Source organism: Rattus norvegicus, chromosome 5 (assembly GCF_021556685.1).
Source record: "Rattus norvegicus strain SHRSP/BbbUtx chromosome 5, alternate assembly SHRSP_T2T, whole genome shotgun sequence".
Classification (NCBI taxonomy): domain Eukaryota; kingdom Metazoa; phylum Chordata; class Mammalia; order Rodentia; family Muridae; genus Rattus; species Rattus norvegicus.
Genome location: NC_141538.1, coordinates 125,605,595 through 125,623,383, shown reverse-complemented (window position 1 = coordinate 125,623,383; position 17,789 = coordinate 125,605,595). Strand labels below are relative to the sequence as shown.

Here is a 17,789-nt window from a genome sequence, read left to right as displayed (position 1 = left end):
CCTAAAGAAGGTGCTAGAAGGAATACTTCAACCAAAAGAGGTTAACACACCAAGAAAACACAATAAATAAATGATCACAAACCAGCAAATCAAAAGAGGGAACACATACCCATTCATACCACTACCACCAATACCAAATAACATAAATTTTAAAAAGATGTTACTCATTGATAACTTTTAACATCAATGGTCTCTATTTCCCAAGAAGAACATATAGTCTAACAGTATAGATACAAAGGAAAGATCAATCCTCCTGCTACATTGAAGAAACACATCTTAACTTTAAGGATAGACATCACTTCAGGGTAAAAGGTGTAGCCATTTTAACAGCTGACAAATAGACTTTATACCAAAACTAATCAGAAGAGATAGGGAAGAAAACTTAACAACAACAACAAAATATGCAAGAGGACATGGCAAATATTAATACCTATACACCAAATACAAGGCCATCCAAGTTCATAAAGAAACATTACTAAAGTTTAAATCACAAATTGACTCTCACACACTGATGGTGGGAGACCTCAATACCCAACTCTAAACAATAGACAGGTCATTAAACAAAAACAGAGAAATGCTGGAGCTGAAGTTATAAACCAGATGGGCATAATGGAGATTTACTGAACATTTCACTTAAATGTAAAGAATATAGTTTCTCAGCATTTACTGGAACTTTCTCCAAAGGACCACATACTCAGAGAGAAAGCAAGTCTCAAAAAAAATCAATTCAAAGAATCAATGAAACAAATATTTGGTTCTTGGGGAAAATCCAATATGATTGACAAACTCCTAGGTAAATTAACTAAAAGGCAGAACAAGAAGCTGTAAATTAACAAATTTAGAAAGGAAAAATGGGGGATAACTATAGATACTAAGGCAATCCAGAGAACACAAGGATATACTTTAACACTGTATTCAACCAAATTGGAAAATCTAATAGAAGTGGATACTTTTATTGATAAATACAACCTACCAAAGTTAAATCAAGTTCAGATAAGTAATTTAAACAGACATAGCCCTTAGTGAAGTAGAACCAGTCATTAAAAGTCTTCCAGACTCCCTCTATCTCATCCTCCAAAAAGGAGCTCAAGGATAGATATTTTTAGTGCAGAATTTTACCAGACTTTTAAAGAAGAGTCAGTGCTAATACCGCTCAAATTATTACACAAAATAGAAGCAGAAGGAACACTGTCTAGTTCATTTTATGAGGCCAGTTACCCTGATGCCCAAACCTCATAAATTACAAAAGGAAAGATAATTACAGACCAATTTCCCTCATGAATATAGATGCAAAAATTCTCAACAAAATTCTTGGAGACTGAATCCAAGAACACATCAAAAATGATCATCCACCATGATCATGTAGGCTTCATTCCAGGGATGAGGGATAGTTCAACGTACAAAAACATAAATATATAATCTACCATATGAACCAAATGAAAGGCAAAAGCCACATGATATTCTCATTAGATGCAGAAAGACCTTTGACAAAATTCAACCCTCTTTCATGATAAACATCCTGGAGAGATTAGGAATACAACAGATATACCGCAACATAATAAAGACAGTTTATAGCAAGTGCATAGTCAACATCAACTTAAATCGAGAGAAATTCAGAACAATTCCACTTAAATTAGTAACAAGGTTATATACTCTCTTTATTCCGACTCAATCCATTACTTGAAGCCTTAGCTTGAATAATAAGACACCTAAAGGAGATCAAGGGGATGAATACAACTTGGAACAAAAGAAGTCAGGTTGTTTTTATTTGCAGATGATATGGTAGCAAATATAAGTGACCCTGAAAATTTCCACTGGGAAACTCCTACAGCTGATAAACACGTTCAGCAAATTAGCCAGATATAAAATCATAAAATTGAATAGCTCTCCTATATACAAATGACAGACTGAGAAAGAAATCAAAAACTACCATATTTTACAATAGCCTCAACTATTATAAAATACCTTGGGATAACTCTAACTACAAAGAAAAGAATTGTTTGATTAAAAACTTCAGGATATTGAAGAAAATATTGGAACATGAAGGATCTCCCATGATTGTGAATCAGTAGGGGTAACAGTAAAAATGTCCATCCTACCAAAAACAATCTACAGATTCAATGCTATCCCCATCAAAATTCCAATGGAATTCCTCACAGATCTTAAAAGGCCTACTTTCAGTAAAACCCAGGGATAGCTGAAACAATCCTGACCAATAAAAGAATTTCTAGAGGTATCAGGATCCCTAATTTCTAGTTATACTACAGTGCTATAGGAATAAAAACAGCATGCTATTGGCACAAAACCAGACAGGTTGATCAATGGAATTGAAGACCCAGACACAAATACACACACATACATAGGAACCTAGGTTTTAATAAAGAAGCCAGAAATATACACGGGGAAAAAATACAGCACCTTCAATAAATGATGCTGGTCGAGCTGGATGTTTACATATAGAAGAATGCAAATAGATCCACGTTTATCATTATGCATAGAATTCAACTCAAATTTCTCAAAGATCTCAACAGAAAACCAGATGCACTGCACCTGATAGAAGAGAAAGTGCGGAATATCCTTAAAGTGGCACAAAAAGAGACTTTCTGAGCAGAACACCGTTAGCACAGGCTCTAAGATCAACAAACCTTGTGTCACACTGGGTGCCAGTTGACAACTGCATCACCTTCTGGTGTTGAAAGCAACAGAAACCCAGGATATCTTATCAGAAAATCATGGAAACAAACTGTTTCAGTTTTCGGTGTTTCTCACATGTTTTGAATGTTTGCATACATTTTATCAGTTGGGCATCCACATATGGTAATTGAAAATCAGAAGTGCTCTAAAGCCTGAAAGTTTTGGGTACGGTGTCAATGCTCAGAGGTGTATTGCATCATTTGAGACATTCCCAGGGGGGAATATAATGTTGCATCATTGCGTTTCCCGGCTTGACTCCTTTCCTCATACATTCTCTGATCTAGACTATGAGGGTGTTTCTCATACATTCACTGTTCTAGAACATGGGGATGAGTATCACAAGGAGCCTGCACTCAGGAGCCTCATGATCTGAGCAGTACAGGAGTCAAATAAGAAACAAGAATAAATCGTTGGGAACAGCCCGACTCCTTTCCGTCTGTGAACTGTACCTTGGATGAGGAAGCTGAGCTAAAGGCGGGTAAGTTGACAAAATTGACACCGCCTATGGTCCATGCCATTATTGGGCTTACTTGTCTTTCTTCCAACTGAAAAAATATCCGGTATGAAGGCAGAGTATAAACAATGGCTTGAACATACTTTGGTTTGTTATTACTGAATTACATAATATAAGCAAATCGTGTATGACGAGTAGGAGCTAACTAGAGATGGCATGGGAGAAGACTCTTCCACACACAGGAGGCGGCTAATATTTCTGCAGAGCTGTAGCAACCCTGCTTGAATGGCCAATAGGCTGCAATAGGATGAAAGGCAGCAATCAGGAGAAAGGGGCTCTAGGAGAGAAGCCTGGAGAGACAATGGACAGGACAAAAGGACTCCTGGACTCTGGTAAAAAGCTTCGTATTTTTGAAGTTTTTATTCTAAGTTCAAAATGGATGACAAATGTTTGATGACTAATTTCACGGCATATTTTATCCACAGACCAGTGAGTTCATTAAAAAAAAAAAAAAAGAGGGGAGGAGAGGAACATGTATTTCCTGAAAGCTAAAAGAATCAGGACAAGGCCTTGGCAATTCAGCTGGTGCTGGGCTCTAGCCTGAGAGGAAGAGGAAAGGCTTCATGTGAGCCCCTTGTCACAGGGCTCCCACGCAAACGTGAAGAGCTCAGTTTGGCCCATTCACTAAGCTTGAACAGCAGAAGAATATGGCACCAGATTTGCAAATCAGTGCAAGATACAGAAATGAAGCCTATCGTCATTTGCCTAAAAGTTAGTGGAGGGTTTATTGTTTAGTTCACTTGACCATCCTCCTTTCATCAGTTTATCTGACGGTCCACTGGCCATCCAGTGATTATTCTTCACCCACCCTGCAAGACAATGGCTGGGAAACAGCTGAAAATGATTCTTTTACTCATGGTTTGTAGTACAATATATTCCTCCACAGCCCTTCCTGCTGTAAGTCTGAGACAGTACAGTGCAGGTGAGATCCTTACTGAGTCCTGAGTTTATCAGGGACTGGGGCGGTCTGTATATCTCCCACTTGAGAAAAAGTCAGGGAACATCACCACCCCCGATATCTCCTCTGTGAAACAAGACTAAATGCTATCTTACACGAGTCTAACAGCAATGGGAAATGTAAGAAGTGCCAGGAATGTGGTCATATTTAAACATTTGCTTCTAGTCAACCTTAAAGAATAGACAAAAATGGGCTGCAACCTGCAAAATGTCTGTTTTCCTCAGTTCTGGAATTTTCTAACTTAGCATCTGAATGCCACTCACAATGGGTGAAGACTGGCTGGTTCCAAACCCTTTTGCATCTTAGTTCTGCCCCGGCCGGCTCCTAAATGAAATCCTAAAGAGAAATTTTTAGAGTGGACCTCCTCTTAGGCTTCTTAAGCTTCCTCTGTTGTGAAGAAGAGCCACAGGGAACCTTTGTCCCCATGTTCGAGAGCCAAGCTGACTAGGACAGACCCAGGTCCTCCTGATCCAGATACATTGTTATAAACTATTTGACCTGACTCTGTATTCCAGATATCTAGGAGCCACTGAAAACCACTTCTTTTCCAGGGAGACTGTGGCTGGGAGCTTGAAAATGAGACTCAAGGCTTTGTGGCTAGAAAATAACAATAGAAACTGGGAGTGATTTGTTTCAAAGGAAGACTTCTGAAAATGTGGCATAAGAGAAGCCTTCTAGTACATCCATGTCTCCCAAAACCACTGCCCTTGTGAAGAGAAGGGTACACCATGACTGTGGAATGTCCCCTAAGTCCAATTTTAACAGATGGGACATTTTTGAAGTAACTTAAACAGAAGCTTTAGAATGTTCTGGATCTAAAACTCCTTAGGAGACAGATTTAAAAAAAAAAAGTCCTCTCCACACTTGCTCTTCCTACCCCCCAAGCACTCTAATTGAGAAGACTGGGGTTTCCAGGTGCTCCGAACCCCCATCCCTCAGGACAGAACAAGAGGAGCTTCCTTTGCTCTTCATTCATCTTGATTTCCAGCAGCACAACTTCTCAGGGAAGAAACTAAGTAATTAAAAAGTGGCCTTGAGAGCTACGTCTGTCTCACTGATAAGGCAGATTGGCTTTGTGCTTCTCTTGCTACAAAGTAGAAAGAGCCCAAGCAGCTTCCGGAAGAAACTTTCTTGCCTTGTGCTGAGCTTGAGCTGCTTGCCAAGTCCTCATCTGTGTTATCAGCCATGAGGAGGGAAGTAGAAAAGAGCAAGAAGCCATCCTAGATGCCACTCCCCTTTTCTGTCCCCATGCCTGAGCCAGCAATTGCTATGGGTTCCCCCCACACAGCCCCAGCATAAACCAAGTAATTTCATTAATCTCATCCCCCCTGGTCCTGGTCTGGTTTATTTAACCTCTCTGGGACTCAGTTTTCTTAGCTCTGAAAGGGGATAGCTACTACCTAGTATAGGAATGCTAGGACACAGAAGAGACCCTCTTGAATTAGTCTGTGAATGTTGCTACTTTTGATGATTTAGTGACTTCTTAGGCTATCTTCCTATTTCCTCTCTAAATATATTATTTATTCAACATTAATAGTGAACTTTACAAAACAAATGCCAGCTCACACCCCTCCTTAGCTTGAAATTCTCCCATGGCTTTCTAGTACGTTTAGGACAAACTCCAAACTTATCCCCAACTGGTGAGACTCTCCTTCCCTCTTGCTTAGTGGGCTATAGCCATGACTGCCTCCTATCTGGTTCTTCTAACAAGTGGAGGGTGCGAATCCTCTGAGACTCTGAGTCTTTGAAAATACTCCCTTTCTGGGCATGCTCTTTCCTAGACCTGTCTATGAGTAGAATGGGTTCTCACTCAGGTGTTAAGCTGATGTCATCATCTCTAGGCCTTTCTCAGCCAGCCATTCATTCTAAACTTCTTTTGGTCCTCTCAATTCCCAGTTTTATGCTAATACTCCCTAAAAGCTTTCTCTGTGGCTGTTTCAGAGAAGGGCTGTGAGTGACTTTGGCTGTTCTCAGCACTGCTATTATCATTATTTTTTACCACCTGACCCTATGTAAGTTACCTGCCCCCACTTCCATGGCACTAACCATTCCCTGCTCCTAGTGCGGAGTGCCCTAGACATAGTCAAATAGCCATCCTAGAAGGCTTTGTGTTTCACATGAGGTAAGTATACAAAAAGCACAAATACAAAAGTCTGTTTCAAAACACTAAGTATGAAAGAGACCAGCCACATGACTTGAAATAAGTTGATACCGGTGTTTTAAAACTTTTGTGAATCAGAGACATAAAAAAAAAGTTCCCTTAGTGGCTCAGTGGTTAAGAGCACAGGCTGCTCTCTGGAGGTCAGAGGCCAGTTTCCAGCAGCTGCGTCAACAGCTTACAGCCAGCTCCAAGGTGATCTCACACCTCTGGCTTCAGAGGATCCCTGTACACAGTGGCACATACGCATGCACAGAAGCATACATATCCAGAATAAATATAATAAAAATAAATCTTAACTATTTTTTAAAGTTCTTTTGCAAGGTAGAGGCAAAGTGACTATACATTCAAGGCTAGCTTAGACTGGATAGTAGGACTTTCTTCAAAACACACACACACACACACACACACAAACACACAAGAGTCAAGTGGTAGACTTCTACGAACACACTTGCAGGCTCTTCTGAGGCCCCATATGTGGGCATTTTTTCCTACTTCTGAAGTAAATACTCTCTCTACTCCCTCTCATCTAACTCAGACATTCCCTGAATCAGGATTACCCTCTGCCATTTTTTAATGGGAGAAAGCCATATTTGTAGCTCATGAATAAAACATCAACCAACCCTGCTAAGTCCTGACGGCAACCTAAAGCTAACTGTTACCCAGGGACCAGCCTTCTTTGTTCACACAAGCTCTAACTGCTGATCCAAGAGGGATGCCAGCCAGCCTGGTCTGCACGAAAGAGTGATGGGAAGGAGCATCGTCTAAAGACCTCTATCACTGTTGGGCGCTAACGGGATATTGATGTTTCAGAAGCAACAAGGATGGTGAGTTCAAGTGTGGGAGAAGTAGCTAAGGCTCACTGGGCATCATCTATATCCTGCTTATATTTACACACTGGTCTCCATAACACAATGAATGGACTACTATCACGCGTCTATTTGCGGTTGTGAATGACAAAGCTCTGGCACACTGGTACTTTTCTTAACTGTGGAAGAGGGACTTGAACTTATACTGCTCTGACTCCAGAAGCACTTGTGTTATACAGCATTGTGTTTCAGGTTTAACACAGGGAAGATGGCTGCCTTTGATGGCCTTGGGTTCTTAGCAAAATAATTACAGTGTGTTTTCCATGTCCTCTAATGCAGCAAAAATACAATAACTTCATCAATAATGACTGAAAGCAAGACGTGTTTTTACTTTGAGAAACTGCAATTCTCTGCTTTAAGCGCTGTCCTGAGAAGGGGGATTAAACTCCTGTCTATTATACATAAGAATCAAGTTTAGATGGTATAAATGGTTGAATTGGAGTATGGAGGCCAATTTTACACCAGAGTAATTTGAAAGACTTAAAGTGTGCTCAGTATACCAAACATGCTGGAGAAATACATTTTAGGTGAATTAAAATAGGGTTTAACAAAGAAAAACAGGTACTGAGTATTCTAGCTACTGAGTTCTCCAGTGATAGATGTTTGGAAATAGGGTTCATGCATTGTTCTTATCTTTGGGTCTGTTATGTAATAGCCAAGTAAGCTACTGTCTCAGACACTGTAATAAACACTTTACAACCCTTATCTCATTTAACCATTAGACAAGAACGGAAGCAGGTTTGCAGAGGTTAAAGCATGTTCAGTATTCCAAATACTAAGTGGTAGTGCTGGGATTCAAAGCCCAGATCTCATTAATTCCATGCCTGGCTATATCAGGAAATTTCAAGGTATTTTCCCCATTACCATAAATTTATGCCTAAATCTAATATCTGTATTGAAGGTTAGCACTTGAACAAGGGAGATATTCTTCTCTAGCAAGCACCAGTTTCCATGGAAATTGTATCTAAGGCTTTTGGGCATTATGACAGTTATGTGTTCAAGCTACATCTGACTTGTCATTGACAAGACAAAGTCCAAACTTCTTATCATGGTATTTAATATACAGTTGCCTGCCCCCTAGTATCTATAGGGAATTGCTTCTAGTATCCATGCAAACAAGAAAGGCTGTGGATGCCCACAGTGCTTTATAAAATGCTTAGTGTGTACACAGAACCTATACTCCCCTCCCACACACTTACCTCACCTCTCTCTTATTAGCATGTCTAGTGTGGCTTCAGTGCTGTGCAAATAACTGTTACACCATATGCTCAGAGAACGAGGACAAGAATGGCTTTAGATACTCAGCAGGCAGAATTTTTTTCCAATTTTTTTCACCTACGGCTTATTCGAATTTATAGATCAGAACCCAGATGGCTGATTGTATTTTATACTAAACATATCAATTATTTTTTCTGTATCAGGATGGTTTGGTCTGTTTACTTCTCTTTATTGCTGCCTATGTTCAACACATTGTTTTCCATTTTGGGTTTTTTTTGGGGGGTGGGGTTGGGTTTTTCTTTTTTTTTCTTTTCTTTTTTTTTTTTTTTTTGAGACAGGGTCTCACTATGTAGCCTTGACTGTCCCTGAATGTGTGTCTATTCTCCTGCCTCAGCCTTCTTAGTGTTTGGATTCCAAGCATGTGCTGTCATATCTCATTATACTTCTATCTTGACTGTTCATCAAGCCATCCAATTGTTGTAAAAATATTAAAAATAAAAAAAGTAGGGTTGTCTTTTATCCCCGCTAGGTCACACTGCAGTGCCCCAGGTATCTGCTAGATATCTTGGCGGAAACACATTCCCAACTCCACGGCGGCCCAGTGTCTCCTGCTGCCGCACACTTTGCTACACTCAACCCGTCACATAAAAGAACACACAACACAATAACCTTTGACCCAATTGGTAAGATATAATTGTTCACCTAAATATACAAAGCCCAGTACCATCTATCCCTTAAGAACATTAATAACAACCTGTAAACACGCAGAGTGGAATCTTAACGTCACCTGCCATGGCTTCTTGCCCTCTCTCCCCTGTCTCTTTCTCCTCTCCATTCCAGTCTCCTTCTCTTCTTTCAAACTTCTCTCCCACCCATCCTTCCTTCTCCTCCAATGACAGGTCTCCTTCTACCTTGTACCTGCCCCTCACCTGTATTTTATATATTCAATGGGGAGAAGGTTCTGTTAAAGTCACCTGAGTCCTGAGTACTTGACTAGGCAGCTGTCCTTGGCGCAGTGGAATTAGCATCAAAATACAGATAACTCTAGGGCAAACCACAACATCCACCCATCAATATGTCTGGACATGGTTAGTCCCAGGAGGAACACTCTGCTATCTATCTTATGGTATCATCAAAAAAATGAAATGTAGACCTACCTACCTACCTCCTGCTTATTGTGTAGGTTATTCTTCAAGTTAGTTCCTCTTCCATGAAGCCACCTGAGTCACATGGCCTGTTTTATCTCTTTCTTATCATATGTGCCTATATCATAATTCACATATAACAAAACCCCAGTTCAGATGGAGGTGTATTCTAAAGCCAGTGTGAGAAGGAAGAATTGTCAAAACTGCCTTCACACATCCTATAAGAAGAGAGTGCCACACAGGAAACAGTCTCCCAACGGGCCCCTCACAGCTCTCAGTGCGGAATGACTTGCTGCTGCTATGGTTAAAATGCTAGAGAAATCTTCATTTAGTACAATGTACCCAGTATAGTTCCATGCATCCTGAGATGTTTCCAGAATGGCAGTCATGAGACGAGGCTGACTGAGTACTGCAGCGGTTCACTGCCACTTCAGCTGTCACTCTGTGCCTGTGATCACAGAGTGGCCACTGTGAACCACAGCTACAGCCATCTACATTATTGTCTCTTTCACATAGTTGTACGTAGCACGTAGCTGCACTGGCCCATCCGACGCACAGCTCTCAAATGGACATTCAACTAGGGATTTCCTGAGCATATGAATTATGTCTAGCACAACCCAGGCAGAGCCTGGTCGAACAAGGCCACCTCCACAATCCTTGAGTATACAAGATGCTTCACAATGCTCCTGTCCGCTCTACAGTCCCGTGTAGATGTTTTATACTGTCCACATTCTGATTTCACATGACTCTATTGTTCCACAAACAAGAGTGTTTATGTCACACATCCAGTCTCCTCTTGTAGCATTTCTTCACTATATTATATGGAGCAAACATTCATCCTCAACACTCAACTTGGCACTAATGGGTTGATTGGACCAACATCTCTATTACCCTTCCCTCAACCCCTTTCCTTTGGCATGTGAGTCTTCAGTGCTCCTCCAGACTGACTCTGGACTTGGCCGATGAAGTGTTTTGAACAATTTTTTATCCTTAGTGAAAGAGACCTGGTAAAGGCTGGGAAACGTGAGTGTTCACGCTACTGTCTTGCTTGTCTGCTGCCACCAAGAAGGGGACATTTCTGTCTTCTGATGATGGTCAGTGCTAAGTCTAAGTACCCAGTCCTAGAAGCAGTTCTCCATCAGCCAGCTTCCAGAGCTGCAGACGTTGAGCAACTCCAGCCAGCATCACTAATGGTCTGCAAACACAGGAGTTAGTCTAGAGGCCATAATGGCTGTCCCCAAGGACTTGCCGTACTAAAACTCTGCTTTTACTAAGGGTTACTAATGTTGCAATGGAGGAGTACTTCTCTTAAGACTTCCTGGTCCCCACTGAGGAAAATGTACTGTTCTCTCGTTGGTGCGATCTCTGACTCATATGCATCCTCTATTTCAGACTGCATGCTTGAACACTGTGATCAGCTGATGGCTTGTGTTTGTTTGTACACTTCCCCTCTGAAGACTGTCTGTCCTTGCCAAGAACATCTCTAGGAGGGAAGTGAGGCTTAGTCAAAATGGTTTAGCTACATCAAGACAGGAATCATGACCCCGGAGAGTAGAACATTTCTGAAGCTGGGCATCTGAGGCCTTACAATGAGGGCTGTGGAAGCAACTTTGCAGCTCCTAAGCAAACACACGAAAACTAGGCCGCTCAGGCCAGGTCCCTTCAGAGGGCTCAAGAGATATTATTTGGCTGAGTGAATTAATGACCTGACCTCTCTGTAGTGAAATTCTCAGGAGGGGGCACCAAAAATAGAACATTTTTTATCCCATTTCCAACGCCTAATATCAGAGCTGCCCAAAGCACTCTTTAGCCTCTTATTTGATTTATACCTAAAAAGGCCAATGTTTTAATTTACTAAATCCACTTGTACAATGAAGAAGTACTAAGTACCTCAGAGGATGACATTTCCAACTTAACATCAGCACAGAAGTTAAATGCATCTTTATTTATTTGAAACGAGAAATTCCTGTTTGCTTTGTAAGTCTGTTTTTCTTTTCCCTGCAGCCTTTCTGGGGGATATGCATACTGGTTTTGAGCAACTTGCCTGTGCTTGAGAAGGCCAATGGGTCCCTCCCCCCCACCCTACCCCAGTGGGCTGTACTCTCCCACAGGAGAGGAACAGGTACTCACTTGTCCGGAGGCAGGGGGCTCTCCTTCGTAGTCACTGCAAAAGCAAGAGGCAGAGGAAAAGAAGGTGTTGGTAGCAGTCTGGTTAAAGCGAATGATGCTTCCACCCTGGTTACCCTAAGGACTGCCTATTGCTAAACAGAAGCACATACCTATATACTATTTATGGGCACTTTGACCTCCATAGGGGTAGGAACCCAGGGTTCAATCTCTTAATTGCTCATTTTTATCACACGGACTGGCAAAGAGAACCACTCGCCCTGTGTTCTGAAGGACACTCAGATACACTAAGCATGTGCAGGGTGCCAAGTATGGTCAGAACAATTTCTCACAAGAATTTCACATTTTCAGAGGTACCACAGTTCCCACCTCGCAGGACAGAAAAGGAGGCTCCCTGACCACCATGCTCAACCTGAAGCAGCTGCTGGTGCGGAGCTGAGATCCAAAACGCCTGTTTTATTACAGGAGACTTAGCGTCTGGTTCTAGACAGTCATCTTCCCTTTTGTGGCCATAGTCTGAAACCTGAGCTCTTCAACATTTATAAAGATCACAGCCAGGCATGGAGGCAGAAACCTTTAATCCCAGCATGCAGGAAGAAGGCATCTGAGTTCAGAGACTGCCTGAGCTACACAGAGATGTCCTGTCTGGAAAAAAACAACAAGGTGCGTGCTCGGGGGTGGGGGTGGGGTCAGAGGGGGAATCAGTCACTTAGTCTTCTCCGGTGAGGAACTGCCACATTACCAGCACACACTTAGGAGAGCTCTGTCTCTGCGCGTGGACTTTTCTTAAAAAGGTAAAGTTGATGGTGGCCTGTAGTGCATGTTCTCGATATGCACGTACCAGCATGCCACTACCTGCTCAAAAGGAATGTGTTCAGTCTCCCTCAGAATGAGAAGCTCTAGGATTGAGTTTTTTGTTTTTTGTTTTTTTTTAAACTTAGGTGATTCTGATGCTGGTTTCATTATGAGAGGCACTAAGTGTAGCTAAAGCCATCCGTAACCTTGTGTTTTTCCACATGACCTCTTTGTTTCCAGACATAACGACTCTGAGACGTCTCATCTATGAATAAATGCTTAGGCCAACTTGCTCATAACTTAATTAGCCACTTATTCTATTCTACGAGTGTCACAGGGCTAGTTACCTCTCCTTGGGTTCACGTGACTGCGTCCATGAGCGTTCTGGGGCGAATCTCCAGTGTCTATTTCTCAGAATCCAGTCCCCCTCTCACTTTCTGCCAGAATTCCCACCTCCTATTTCCTGCCTCAGCTCATTGGCCAGAGGCTTTTTTATTGACAGGCGATGTTTCCACACATTATGTAAAGATTCTATCTACATCTGAGTTAGGGAAATTCAACTATGAGGTTGCCCAAAGCAGACAAATGAACAATCAAAGCCCATATTAGCCCTGCTACCACACCATCTGCGTGGTAAAGCAAACATTAGCACATCGCCCACTGCACAGAGCCTTGAAGTGTGCTTTCCCCTCTCGCTCATTGGAGGAAGAAGGAAAGGTGTTTAAGAAATCAGGATGATGACACCAGTGTAAGGACAGAAAGGAACAGAGCTGTTCCTTTAAATAGCAGAGGAAGAGACAAAAGAACACAGGAAAATGTCTTCCAAGGATGCCTTGCATCCCACAGAGGATACAGGTCATGGGAGTCTGAGGGAGATGAGCAAATATGTCAGGTCAAGCTGACACCAACTCTCCCCCCTTCCCTTACTCTTCTTCCTCCCGCACTGACTGTTTATAGTGCACACAAAGGTTCACTGCCTCCTCACTTAAAGAGTTTTCATTTTTTTCCTCTTGGCCAGATTTTCAGTGACGTAATGCAGTTCTCTTGGGGGAAGTGGACTGGCTCAAGAGCAAGAAGGGGCCAATTTCTACCTGTGTGTCATATCACAGGCAAGCTGCCACAGTCTGTGTGTGCAAACAGCAGTGATACTGCCCAAACCCTTTGGAAGAGCAGTGTGCTATGTGGGAGGGGTGAAGATGGACAGGATATGTGGTCCAGACACCTATGACTCTGGCCAGTGAGGGTGGGCCCTGTGCATCTTCTTACCTTCTTTCAGGGACTTGGAGACAACAGCTGGCTGCCTGGGGAAAGCATAGATGTTCACGAATGGGGGCTTCGAAGGCTTCGGGGGAGGTGGACCAAGGGTCTCAATGGAAGGCAGTGGCTTTGTTTTGGGAAGCTGGCAATGCTGGCTCTCTGGTTTTTCTGAGTACAAATCGGAAAACATATAAGGTATTATTTACATTTGTTGGGTAAAACTAACCAGCCTGACCTCCTGACTAGTCTCTATGCAACCGTGAGAACACTCTGACCCCAACACACACCCACTTACGTCACTGTCTTGTTGATCTTCAATGTGGCCCAGTCATTGATCTGCTATTTCAGTCCAATTTGGATTCACATTTCCAGATTCTTTCATCAGCAAGTGGCACTGTCCTGCTTCCCGACCTTTTAGCACACACATCTTCCACTCTTGCCACTGGCTTCTCGGTGATCCACTACTGACTTTAAAAGCTTTCTGTGAGTCTTTCATCTCCGAGACTCTGTGTATGCTCCTCCTGACTGTGGGACGCTGATTCCTTTCATCCTAATTTCCACTTCTCATTTTAAGGCTGAGCTCCAGTGGCAGATCCCCTACAGCACTCTTGAGTTTTCCTGGAATCAAGGGTAGGACTAACCACCCTCAAATCTGCATACTCTACTGTATTTCTCAGGTTGCTGCATACTTGGGGAAAAACCAAGAATCTAGTAAGTAATTTGGTCATTAGTGGGCCTTTTGTGGGACTCGGTGACACTGCTGTCCTAGCTTGAAGCACAGGGCCTACGTTAGAGAAGGAGGGCTATGATTACTCACTGGAAAGACTCCTCGAGTACCGGCTGAGCAAATAGCACAGGACTATAAAGCAGATCTCTGAATTGATCTGAAATTAATCACTGAATTTACAGGGCTCTGGCTTCAAGGTTGTTAGAATATATGAGTTCAGTGTACTAGAGTTTTCTAAGCAGTCCCAATGGTTTGTATTTTTGCTTTCTGTATTCATAAATACAACTCCAATATTCCATTATATGTAAAAAGTATATGTGATTTTCCTTGGCAGAAAAGGACACAAGTTTTTAATAAATAGAGCATGTTCATTCTTGGTTAACACAATACAGTAGTTGTTTATATAGGCCATCCGTGCTAAGACTAAACAAGTAGACTGGGTTGGGCATGTGCCTCTGGGAAGGTTGTATCCTTCGCAAGCTGAGATGGAAGGGACTGCTTCCTTCTTGTCCTTTCACGAGATGCCATGTCTCCAGAAGCTCACAGTCAAACAACACTCTCTTTAGGAGTCAACTGTAAGTCAACTGTTGTAATGTTGGGAATTTTAGTCTTAATCTCACAAAGGAGAGACACAGTGAAAATGAAATATCACTTTCTAACTAGATTCGTGGTCTCTCCCAACCCTCAGCACTGTGTGAAGCTAATTTACATGTTTATCTCATTAAACTCTCTCCCTAGTTTTATCTGGAGATGACCTACTCTTCGCTTTTCCTCATACACCTTTCTTTTCATTCATCTTGTTTCCCATCTTTCTTAAGAACCTATTTTATTGTATTCCAGGATTTAACATGGGGGCTAGAGCTAGAACCAAGAACAGAAACAAACATAGTTCCTTTTCAGGAATTTTTATTATCATAAGAGGAGATTAATAATAAAGAAAGAACAAAGAAGAGAGTTCTGGAGGTCTACCTGGCATGTGAGTTAGGGGAAGAGAAGTCAGAGATGGAAGGACTAATGTGCAAAGACATTGTTAAGATTGTAGTAGATAGTTTAGTTTCTGTTCTAAGTAAAAGGAAAAGCCATAGAACTGTATGTAGCTGGTTCATTATCTATCAAGCCATCTAACTGTTCATCCACCCACCCATCTACCCATCTACCCATCCATCCATCTACCCATTAACCCATCCATCCATCCATCCATCCATCCATTAACCCATCCATCCATCCATCATCCATCCATCCATCCATCATCCATCCATCCATCCATCCATCCATCCATCTACCCATTCATCCATCCATCCATCCATTCATCCATCCATCCATCCATCGATCTACTCAATCACTAAATATTTGTTGAAGACTTCATCAACCTGGTCTTGTTTTGTGGGAGTAAGGGGCTGAGGAAGGCAAGTTTTATCTTCTGAAAATCTCCTTCTTATAAAGGCAAACAAGTGTATGACAGTTTCCTGGGCTGAGGCAAGTGACCTGAAAAAAAAACAAAGAACTGCCGGAAGCCTAAGGGTAACAGGGACAGCAGAGATGGCAGAGCAGGGGACAGACACTACGACAGAGACTACAAGGGAGGAAGACATCACCTGGCCACCCTGAAGCTTGTAGAAGAATTACCCTGACAGATGACTGACAGTGCTCAGACCTGGGGTGGAGCCAACATCTTGTATTTAAAGACTAAGCAGGCAAGGATAAGAGCTAAGGACAGAGAAACAGGCAAGCATCGCTATGCGAGGCACTGTTGGATGGTTGAGCAGATTTTGAGCACAGTGTGATGATGCCCAATTCATGTTATTTTAAAGGATCACCCTGTCTGTGGGGAGGGACACAGAATACAGGGAGTAACCGCATGGAAGTGATGAGACCACTAGCAATGGCCCTGTAAGAGAAAGGTGTGGTAGAGACTACAGCCCGGGGCAGAGACAGAAGTTGAGGGGTTCCAAAGATACTTTTAAGGTAGAGTCAAAGAGCCAGTTGGTGGATTCGATGCAAAGAATAAGGACAGAAGACTGGAGTGTCCCTTCCAGGTTGCAATTTTGAAAAAGAAAATTGAGTTCTGAGCTATGTATTCCACTCAGAGAAGGCTGGTGATGAATTCGATTCACAGAACATACTAAGCTTTAAGAAGTTTATAAATCACACTCACACAGCTTGTGGCAGGTAGAGCTGGGATTCAAGTCCAGGTTCAGCCAAACTGTCATGGCGTAATTCAGAATTAAACGCTTATTCACACCCAACACTACACTTGGACAGGCTGACCACAGCCAAGTTGTATTTCTATTGCACCAGCCACATACACTTCAAGTCTGCAGGCTTGGGCTGAGAAAACATGACGGTCTCACTCCCAGTCCCAAGGAGTCTCAGTTTCTTACCTGGAACCAGGCTGACAAGTTCACACTCATAAACAGGTTGGCATGGGCTGCTCTCATGGCTCCCCTCAGTGCCAGGGCTTTCTGTTTGCTTCCTGCTATACCGAGGAAGTGAACCTTTAGAGGCTTTAGAGGCTATGGGTGATTTTCCCTGGGCCATCAAATGGTTCTGGGGAGGAAGAGGCTGGGCTTCTGTTGTCTTCAGGTTCTTCTCTGGTTTTTCTTGAGCAAGCTCCATGGTTTTGTGCCCTTCGAGATGGAAGGTCTTAAGCCTCCCATTGGTAAGGAGTGCAGTTGGAGACATTTCACTCTTCTGAGATGAAACTTTCTCCCAGTTCCAAAGCTTGCATCTGAAGCTGCTGAGGGTCATTCCTCTCTCCTCATTGGATGTCTCAGATCTTGATTTATTCACATCCAATGGCATGGCAGCTTTCTGGAAATTTCTTTCAGGATACACAGTAGAGTTTTCTGGAGTTCCCAGGGAACTCTTTTGAACGTCATCTCTCTGAGCCGACTTTATTTTCTGGGTTTTAAGAGGATGGGACAGTCCAGCAGAAGAATTAGATGGGGTCCGATAGTGGTGGGATGAGAGGTGCTTCCTATTAGCCGGATCCTGACTTGGCTGTGTGTACCCTCTACCGTCTTTTCGAGAAACACCAGCTGGCAACTTAATAGGTCCTGAAAGAGGTACAGCATTGAGCTTTTGAAATTTGGCTCGAAGTTCCTTGAAGTTTCTTATTCCTTCCTAAAGCACAAAGGAGAACAAAAGAGTCAAATTACCCTGGGGAAACATCTAGCGTGATCAGTTGGCTTCCTTGTTCATGTTAAATGTCGCCAATGGCTGATGTGACAGCATTGCTCCCCAGGTGAGCTGAGTTAGACGGTGCTACTGCCATCTCTGTGAGATGAGCGTTAATGATTTTCTTCCTCTTAAATTTGGCTGTGCTGG

General features: G+C 42.5%; 1 protein-coding gene across 4 annotated transcripts in view; it reads right to left on the bottom strand.

The window, feature by feature from the left end:
• Fyb2 (FYN binding protein 2) overlaps positions 1-17,789 on the bottom strand; it is a 116,814-nt gene that overhangs the window by 65,825 nt on the left and 33,200 nt on the right. For all 4 annotated transcript variants that reach the window (NM_001431228.1, NM_001431229.1, XM_087550533.1 and 1 more), the window contains 3 exon segments: positions 11,687-11,720; positions 13,745-13,903; positions 16,844-17,585. In NM_001431228.1, the coding sequence (NP_001418157.1) occupies positions 11,687-11,720; positions 13,745-13,903; positions 16,844-17,585 (935 nt within the window).